The sequence below is a fragment of the Salmo trutta genome, chromosome 10 (genome assembly GCF_901001165.1).
Source record: "Salmo trutta chromosome 10, fSalTru1.1, whole genome shotgun sequence".
Taxonomy (NCBI): domain Eukaryota; kingdom Metazoa; phylum Chordata; class Actinopteri; order Salmoniformes; family Salmonidae; genus Salmo; species Salmo trutta.
The window spans coordinates 24,896,271-24,906,512 of NC_042966.1; the positions used below are offsets into that span (position 1 = coordinate 24,896,271).

Genomic DNA, 10,242 nt, shown 5'->3' on the forward strand with positions numbered 1-10,242 from the left:
GGTATTGTGTGTAGATGGATGAAATATATTTTTCTCATCAATTTTAGAGTAAGGATGTAATGTAACAAAATGTGGAAAAAGTCAAGGGGTCTGAATAATTTCTGAATGCACTGCACATTTAAAGGCAATGTTCCCACACAGACTGCATTCACAGTAAATGCTGCATATGTTGGCTCAATAGGAAAGTACCTTTAAATTTAAAGTGCGCTATAGCGCTGGACTTCCGCAATACAGATTGAATCGAGCCCCTAGTGCAGGTATCATTACATCATGGCCACAGAGAGAGGGAGAACTCAGAATTTGCATTCTCTTTAATAGCACACAGTTATCTAAGACCAACCAGATACAGTTAACATTGGCAGGGATTCCACTTTACACTCATGTACTGCACCTTTCACTTCAGTAGTTTACCATAACTTCAAGGCAGACAATAGACTTAAACATAGCCATTAACATTGTATTTGGCTAAATAGTTATAGAGGTCAACATTATGCAGTGTATTGGATTTAGGTCTAATGGGGTTAGTGTTAGTTTTAGTCTGTGATGAGGAAGAATACACAACATACGGTATGAGTACTGAAATATATAGAAATCCCGTAGGTAGGAGCTGTTTTCAATTTGGTTGGTTTTATTGAATCAGTCTGCATACTAGATAGTCATAGATATATTATTAACAATGTTTTCCCCAAAAAGAAAGAAGTTGCGTTCTTCAGGGTGACAAGAGACTGCAGCTTGTCAAACTTCAAGTATGTGAAACAGAACATTTGTATGCAAACATAGCTGCAAACCTCACTGTCCATTTTCTCCCACATGACAAAGCTAATACTAAAAAGTAATGTCCTCTATTCTGCCTTGATAAGGTTTGAGTAGGCTGCCTTAGAACTTGACCTTTAATATCTCTAAAATGTTAGATATAAAAACTTAAATCTATTTGGATCTGGCTACAATGCCCTACTAGTTGTTACAGTACTTCGTCCAAGAGGAAGGTTGTGTGTTTACTGGTCGTACATATGCTATAAAACACAAACACAACAAATCAACATGGCATGGCCTTACAAAGAGAGAAAAGACAACACAGATCTTAGTCATTGCTAATGTCATTTAGCTCACATTCTCCATCCTTGAACTTGTCTAAAACAGTTTAAGTAATGCAAATGGAACATTGGCAGGATCTTCTAATACTGACATTCCAAATGGCATTCCAACAAAATAAATTAATGCTACATCACTCCAACACTCCTTGTAGCCAAACAATCAAAGCTGATTGTTTCAAAGCTTTTATTTAGACAAATCAAAATGGAATAGCCTTCTCTAGACATATAAGCAGTTAGGCACAAGGACATTTCAATGGAGTCTACTTCTCACCCTGATGTCCTAGTTACTTCATGGCATAAGTCAAGTCATTTGACTGTAAATGATTGCAAAATGGCTATCAGTAATAGGAATGGTAAATACATAGCACCATCTTTGTTGAAAATAAAAAATAGAAAAATAATGTTGAAACATTTTACAAACAAATAACCAAACCAACATTTTAATGGTTAAAGACATGCTCCGGACCTTTGGTAACTACTAAGTATTTTTTTTAAACCTCCCGCTTTGGGCTGGATGTGTCAATGTGTAGTTCAGAATCATTGTCTTACCTTAATTAGCCACGAAATCCCTAGTTTGAAAGCAACTTTTTCTTGAAGCTGTGCGTCGCCATTTTTCCTAGAATTTCTCCCATTTGAGCCAGCCCCTAGCAATTTGAGTTCAACCAATGAGCTTCAGCTCCTCACCATATTTGTGACAACTAGGAAGAGGCACATGATGCACATGATGCACACACAGCAGAGCATGAGAGAGAGCAGTGACTGTGCACATGTGTCATAGTACGCAATTTTCAGGGGCTACTTTTGGATTGTGAGAGCTACTTTTAAAACTGGCAAAAAAGTATACAAAAGTACTGGAGAATCCCTTTAACAACCATAATTTGGATGTTACCACTTTTAGTTTTTGTAAAGCAAGCTCAGTTAAATATTCTTTCTAGCTCTATATTTTATACATGCACTTTGGTTAAAATAGTTCAAAACTTTTTTTATTCTTCATTTTTTGGTGGGTTACATAGAGAGAAACAAACAGCGTCTAATTATGTCATAATTACAAACAAATATTTAGGCACTTTATCAGCTAAAATGAAGCTCATACGAATATTTTTGTCAACGGAGCAACACGACAATACTATGTACATACACGTAAAATGTGTTATAAATAGGTTTTAAACCATAGATACTACAGTATATACACATTTGACAGTATTGGTTGTTTCATCATGTCATTTTTGGTGGTTGTGTTTTTGGTGTTACCCCTAGGGTGCGGTGCAGACCTAGGTGAAGCAGCCTTGTGACCCAGTGAGGTATACAGGTCCTCAAGCTTTTGAGTTTAGTCTCCTAGGGGTGATTGTTAATGCTGAGGGTGGGGTGGAGGTTAGGGGACACGGGCCTCATTCCCGTTTTCTCAAGATGACGTAGATGAGTCCGCTGATCAGGGCCAGAGGGAAGGCCACCCAGGCCAGGATATAAGCCCAGCCGAAGGCCTCCGATGCTGGCACCCAGTCCGGACTCATCACTGTGTAGATCACTGCTCCACTCATCACAAACAGACCTGGAGAGGATGAGGGGAGGAGGATACAGGTGAGGAGAGGAAATGTTTACATACAAGAGTGAATTCCATTTGAACCTGAATATCAAATTATTGTGTGTCATGTCATCACAATCTGTGCTTTATTTAATGTGTCCTACTATGAACCCTGCTGGGCAGTATTGGGGGAGATGGTGGCTATTTAACCATAAGCAGGCTTCTGTCACTTCCTCATTTAGAACCTTGACCTACTTCCAAGTTCCCCAGCCCTGCCCACAGAGAACTGGCATGTCATTGTCTCTTTGTTGTTCACCCCCTACATTGCCTGTCTTGACATTTCCACTTGTGTGATTGTCTCTGTGCCCACTGGCACAGTCTACAGTGCCAACCTGGGAGGTTTGACATTGGCAGCCCTTTGACACAATAGACTAGAAGAAGTGTCTATCCATAGCCAAAGGGCACAGAATACAATAAACAAGGGATAAACCCCTATTGTAGCAACGGGTTCATGGCGGGACCGTGAAGTAGAGGTGTGGCTGTAAAATATATATCTTAGTCACCCGTTAGAGTAAATGTCATTCCAGTTCATCTGTTCTGTTGTATTGTCATTGCATGCTAAGGTTGAACACTAATGGTTTTGTAGTTTCAATGAAGCTAACAGAGGAGTTTGAGTTCTTCAAGAGCATATAAAAATCCCTAAGTTGGAATAGTTACCACTATATGTAATCAGCAATGATAATCATATTAGAATGTAATATGCATTCAAGGAACATTTTAATTTGCGGTGTACAAATTTGAACAGGAATGACATTTATGCGAAAGTGTGACCAAAAATAATTATCTGAAAGCTATGCCTCCAATAAGCCACACCTCAAAATCTGATAGGCTTGATTGAACCCCCCCCAATCACATAAAGGTTCTGGTTTGAACATTTATATAGGGGTTCCTCAAATAACCTTTTCAGAGGAGTTGCTTGAGGAACATTTTTCAAGTGGAAAGGTTCCGCCGGTGTGGCAACCCAAAAGGTTCTTCCAGGCACATATACTTCGAAGAGTGTAGTGTAAACTTCTGAATATGTCCGCTTCAGTTGTTTTTCTGGATGACAAAATGGCTACTCACTGGCGAGGATCTGGAAGACTCCAGTGACAAAGAAGCGTCCGCCCTTCTGGAGGGTGAAGAGCTGACAGAAGAACAGGAAGAGAGAGATGAAGCTGAAGATGATGGAGAGGATCATCAGGGCCTGCACTGCCTGGATCCACTCTGTAGGGAAGAGAGAGGGAGCGCGTCAGTCAATTATAGATAAAATCATCTGCTAAATGGCATATATTATTATCATCCAAAGTTGACTCACAGTAATGTATGCATACATTTTTTTATTATGGTTGGTCCCAAACCCACTATCCTGGTGTTGCAAGAGACATGCTCTACCAACTGAGCTACAGAGGACCACACAGGATACATGGCTATACAGCACATGGACCCATAAGACTCACTTCTATAAATCAAGTTCACTTTTTATACACAACATGGTAAATGAATCATGGCGAGGTCGCAACACTGAAGCAACCACTTATGAGAATGAAACTCAAAATTGTTGATCAGCTAAATATTTGTCTGGCCAGACAGGGAATGAGTCTTGTTTAGTTACCTGGAATCCTTAATGGATTTACAATAATGGTACCTACATAGATTCTGTTCCTGAAAGCATTGTAGCGTACTCAGTAATACACACAGGCCCCTAACACTTTGTGTAACATATTGATCCTCTGGCTACCTACCACTGTTCCAAGGCCAGCTTACTACAGTACAGAAAGCCCCGTTAACCCAATCTAGTAACCTGTATTGACAGCCAGGGACTTTGAGCCATAGCCCCCCACCAATCTGTGTGTGTTAGCGCTACAACCACAGCACTATCTACGTCTGGAATGCCTGGACTCCCAAGGGGGTCTATTTCTTGTTTGAGGGTCATGCATGCAACCTGCATCCACTCTCAGGTTTCCTAAGCCAGCTATCCCTCTCTCTCTCTCTGAAGCCGTTCCTCACATCTTATGTTTAGCTGTGTCTGCTACGGTCCCCTTTTGGCGGCTAATGCTACCCCCCTGTTTGAGCTTTACCTCTACAGAGCCAAACAGATCTGCATGCTCCCATAGGATACTAAAGACATTGGACCTTAGTCAAGTAGGAAGAGAAGGCTCCAGTCTCAGTATGAGTCTGTCAGGTACCAAACTTACTGTGCATGCTTGTTTTTACAGGTATTTAATTAATCACAAATCCAGTGGTTTTTGAGGCCCTGCTCAGGCTGCTTTAGCATCACTAAATTGGTTAAGCAACCTTAATGAATGACTGTAGCTAAGAAGTAGATGCGTAAATAATGTTGAAGTAAGGAGACAGTTGGCTTTGTGGCGACCTTGCGTGATCACACAAACAAACATCACCAGCAAAAGTACTCAGTCTGCAAACACATTAATTCATAACAGTTTCTTCAGTTGACATCCATTTGTAGATTGTTTCTAAATCTCCCATGGTGCACCTGTAGTTTTCCAGGAAACTAATACATCTTTTCATGAGAGGTTTGGGGAAATGACAGGGTTTAATGGATTTGATGAGGCCATCAGTGTCAGGTTACCCAGAAAGACAATTATGTCTGTCCTCATGCTGCACTCACCCCAGAGCAGAGCACACTAGACAGGAGATATGGCAGAGGAAATTGCCAACAACACTATTATCGAACCCATCCACTGTACAGCAATATGACAAACACTATTTATATCCACGAAAGCAATACACAAAACTAATACAAACAGCTCTCATAATAACAAGAATACTGGAATGTATATGTAATGACATGCAATAACTCCATGTATAGGCCTAAACATGATAGGTTACATTATCCTTGGTTGTTCTGCTCTATATTAGGGTTCTATAAATATCTTCATCTATACTGTTGATAAACAGACACGTTCTCTTCTTTCCTCTCTTCAGTGCTGCCTGTCTGGTACCAGAAGGCTGTGACGTTGTGGCATGGAGGATTTTCTGGTGTGAGATGTGGTCCTCTGGGGCCAGAATATCTACCATAATAATGCTCGTTGTGCTTGTGTCTACAGGTATTGCCATTATATTGCGCCATGGGTATACCCGTACAACAATGTTATACTGTAGTCTATACTCTAGAATATATATAAAATATACAGACAAAGATTTTACAGAAAAGTCAAAACATGAAAATGAAGAATTGTTCTTGGCTTGTTGAGTCCTGACTTTCGAAGCTTCATATAAAAGATGAATGTGCCAACTTGTGGCTACAGTAGAGACCATACCAGCTGTTGTGTGTCCATGACATGTAATAACTAACATACAGTAAGGTGCATCCCTAGTGTGGACTTTGCTTAACTCTAATTTGTGATACAAACTAAGACTGGATTCCCATTTCAGGGGCAAAGGCAGGTCAAGTGCGAACAACATGGACAAAACAAACCAATCCCCATGTGGAATATAAACTACGCACAACTACATAACTTAACACCTAATAGCAAAATTAAAAATAAAACGCCACCCAGTGGGTGTGACCTTTGGTCGTGCCTCCACCACCATCCCGCTCTCTCAGTATACTGAGCCTCATGTTACTCAGTATGCTCTGTCCTCATGTTTATCTCTCCCAGTCCAGGCATGCCAGATGTACTGATTGCTCAGTAAAGCACTCCAGGGGCCTATGAGCACTACTGATTGACTGGGCCGGGCCCCGTGCACTTGAGTACAGACTCCACCATCTTCCCCTCGATCCCTCCCTCCTCACAGAACACAAACACACGTGCCTCCTTATACAAACAGTGCGTCAATCAGTGGTGTAATGAAAGCAAATCAAACAAGCTGTTCCATGAATCCACCTGGCAGAGGGGGAGAGAGAGCAAAAGACAGAGAGCGAGCATGTTGGCTTCAGCCTGCTGTTGGCTCTACTGCCTGTCTCATTGACAACATACACCGGGGCCCAAGACCCACCCGCACATTCTAGACACATGACATCACCAGGCAGCTAGCTACGGCCTGATGGGCTCGAGGCTACTGCAGTTAGCACTGTGTTACTGGGTCTCTAAGGCAATTGAACACAAGTTCTATAGTATTACAGTGCCTCTAGAATCATGTTTCTGGAAATTGTAAGATTTTCTATTGCAAATACACACAAAAGTATGTGGACACCTCTTCAAATTAGGGGATTCGGCTATTTCAGCCACACCCGTACGGGTATAAAAATCAAGCACACAACCATGCAAACTCCATAGACAAACATTGTCAGTAGAATGGCCTTACTGAAGAGCTCAGTGACTTTCAATGTGGCACAGGAAAATTTCTGCCCTGCTAGAGCTGACCCGGTCAAATGTAAGTGCTGTTATTACACGTAGCACGTAAAAAAAAACCTTCTGTCCCAGTTGCAACACTTACTATCGAGTTCCAAACTGCCTCTGGAAGCAACGTCAGCACAAGAACTGTTCGTCGGGAGCTTTATGAAATGGGTTTCCATGGCCAAACAAGCCTAAGTTCACCATGCACAATGCCAAGAATCAGCTGGAGTGGTGTAAAGCTCACCACCATTGGACTTTGGAGCAGTGGAAACACGTTTGAGTGATGAATCACTTCACCATCCGACAGTCCGACGGACGAATCTGGGTTTGGCGGATGCCAGGAGGACGCTACCTGCCCCAATGCATAGTGCCAACTGTAAAGTTTGGTGAAGGAGGAATAATGGTCTGGGGCTGTTTTTCATGGTTCGGGCTAGGCCCCTTAGTTCCAATGAAGGGAAATTCTAAAGCTACAGCACACAATGACATTCTAGTCGATTCTGAGCTTCCAACTTTGTGGCAACAGTTTGGGGAAGGCCCTTTCCTGTTTCATAACAATGCACAAAGCGAGGTCCATGCAGCATATTAATGCCCATGATTTTGGTCACATACTTTTGGTCATGTCATGTACATTCATAACTTCTCGTTTAATATGGTCTAGTTGCAATCTTTTTGCAGTCTTACCCTCCAACCACTGTTGGCTTTGGTCTAAATCTGTCTCAGACAAACACAGCTGCTAGGTCTCTCGTTTTGTTAATGATCTCGCTGTACACACAATCTGATACATGGGCGTGACCACGGCTGTCAGCACACTATGTCCTACATGGGGTGGTCCAAGGCCTCCCCATCTGCCACACACACACCCCTCCCCAGATCTAACACTTGAAATTTCCTACAAAGTCCCACCCTAAACCTTCATCCCACCACTATGGCCTCCCAAACATGCAGCCTGAATATGGACATCACACCATGACTATTTATACAGAGGAGAGCCTATGAACAGGGCAAACTAAGCTGTAGGTTCACATCCTCACCCCTTGATGGCAGTAGAGTTACAGTGGCACCTGACACACCCTTCAGGGGCACGGTAAACTAGAGAGTGAATGGGTGGGCTTTCAGGGCTTAAGCCAGTTATAGTTAATCACAATTCAGGTCTTCCCTTGTCTTACCGTCTACTGATCTTTCAGTCAACCAACCGTGCTTAACTTATTCTCAAGACACACCTCAGAAGAATTGACAACCAGCTTGATGTCAAATGCACAGACAGACTACTGAATTTACAGGGTCAAGAAATACATGTCTACAGTATATACTTTCAAAATAAATGTACTATTGGACAAGAGGCATCATCAGCATCATGCAGAATGAAAAAAACAAAACAAGCCACAGCAGCAGATGTACAGAGTCAGTTTGTACTGCATCTTACCTCCAGTGTAGGCTGGGTCACAGTGGTATCCTCCATTGGTTGTAGAGCAGTTATTCCAGAGGTCTGAGCTGCTAGTGGACCCTGTTGTCCAGGCCTAGAGGATAAACACAGTATTGCTATTAACAAGAGAACACTGCAGCCTGTTAGAAAACACCTTTACAGATAGCAGAGATGTCAATGCTTTAAAACAAACTACTGATTTTTAAATGTATAAAACATTTTTTTCTGTTTGGAATGATTATCATAAATGAGATACCAATAATACATTATTGCTTTATCAGATCATTCATTGATAAATATGGTTTACTTACGCTGACAATTGTTGACACAAACAGGAGGACTAGGGCTGCGGCGTGCAGGGTGACAATTCCCAGTAGAAGGAGCAGCATCTTGCCAGAAGAAGCTAAATGATAAAAGGAAGGGACACCATTAGTTTGTGAATGTCTCAGTCTCTCTCCAGTTCTGTGGGACTGGGACATGGGTGTGTCACTGCAGGATTTGCAGTACCCGTTCTGAACTCAGAACAGCGCCTACTCCAAAACTTTATCTGCACCGTGGAATGTCTATCAGCAGAGTTCTAAAAGAGAATGTTAATGTCCTGCTAATATTCAACTTGTAATAAGCTGAAGATATGTGCATACTACCTACACGATTTTTAGTGTAGCCTGTCCTTACTAAAAATGTATAAAAAGGCAGTCTAGATAAGAACAGAAACCAGCGACCATTATCAACAGCATGTGTAGGATACTTAATGACTCATGCCCATTTGTTTGTATTGGTTGCATCCATATTATCAATAAGTGCGCATGAATTATAAACAATCAGAATTCTACTCCAACTATCTAGCAAAAATAAAACATGTCACATAATATAACGGAAAAGGCTATTGTATGTCGACACACTGATAGTCGATCAGTAAAATAAGGACAACCATCTGTCAACCACGTTATGAGCGTTATAGGTACTAGAAAAATAAACCAAGCCGCTCCCCTGAAAGCCCGCTTGGTGTTGGTGTTCCGTGCGTGCCACATATTCCATGCGCATTAATCTAGCGAATACATAACCACAATTGGAAGAAAAGTCAACTTACTTAATGCGACTGCGGAGTGACTATAATTTCACAAAAATGGTTTTCTGCCGAAAATCGCAAAAAGCAAGTTTCCCAACGAGTCCCAAAACTGTAGTCCACCGGTCACAAGTCCTTCTGGCTAGATTGACGTCAGTGGCAGCGCTGCAGTTATAAAGTATCTCATTATGGAAGAACAACGCCCATCGGTGCGTCGCTACGTCAGGGAGTGCCCGACGCCTAGGATTCCTGATATCCTTAGAAGACGCGGTGCGTATTTACGCAGCAGGAAAGCCGCTTGTAAGTTACTCACTTTGTGTACTTTAAAATAAGGGATTTCATGACGCATTGTTTGTTCATCCTGAATACCATGAACAACACATGCACTTATTCATCTCTCTGGATAGAATTCCTTAGACATGATACTTTATCTCATGTTGAAACTGGATGTACAATATACTGTATTTACATTTATGTCATTTAGCGGATGCTCTTATCCAGAGTGACTAACAGTAGTGAATGCATACATTTCATTAACAAAAAAAATTCTCTTCATACTGGGCCCCTATGGGAATTGAACCCACAACCCTGGCATTGCAAACACCATGCTCTACCAACTGAGCCACACGAGACCACACGGCTATAGAATAAGGTATGTTGGACGTGCTCCAAACTGAATAAATACTGAGGTGTCTCCCTCCAGTCAGTCATTCATTCATCCTGCTGCAGTGTTGTCTGGGCAATGAGGTACACAAACATTGTTGGTTCCAAGGGTGGGAGTCCCTCTCCCTCCCGCT

The 10,242-nt window shown here is 41.9% G+C and overlaps 1 protein-coding gene across 2 annotated transcripts; it reads right to left on the reverse strand.

The window, feature by feature from the left end:
- Positions 1-293: 293 nt before the first annotated feature.
- Positions 294-9,613, reverse strand: pmp22b (peripheral myelin protein 22b). 2 transcript variants are annotated; one of them, XM_029765055.1, is made up of 5 exons: positions 9,474-9,613; positions 8,691-8,782; positions 8,380-8,473; positions 3,739-3,879; positions 294-2,643 (listed from the first exon to the last, which is right to left on the reverse strand). In XM_029765055.1, the coding sequence occupies exons 2-5, from the start codon at positions 8,766-8,768 to the stop codon at positions 2,483-2,485; spliced, it is 474 nt and encodes a 157-aa protein (XP_029620915.1). In that variant the 5' UTR covers positions 8,769-8,782; positions 9,474-9,613; the 3' UTR covers positions 294-2,482. The 2 variants fall into 2 exon arrangements, with proteins under 2 accessions (XP_029620915.1, XP_029620914.1); XM_029765054.1 differs by having other exon boundaries at positions 9,470-9,608.
- Positions 9,614-10,242: the final 629 nt, after the last annotated feature.

Excerpts from the sequence above, each read along its gene's own strand:
- pmp22b (XM_029765055.1), bottom strand. The coding sequence starts at position 8,768 with ATGCTGCTCCTTCTACTGGGAATTGTCACCCTGCACGCCGCAGCCCTA. Across the intron at positions 8,474-8,690 it reads TTGTGTCAACAATTGTCAGC|GCCTGGACAACAGGGTCCAC; the intron begins GTAAGTAAACCA and ends TTTATCCTCTAG. Across the intron at positions 3,880-8,379 it reads TGACCCAGCCTACACTGGAG|AGTGGATCCAGGCAGTGCAG; the intron begins GTAAGATGCAGT and ends TCTTCCCTACAG.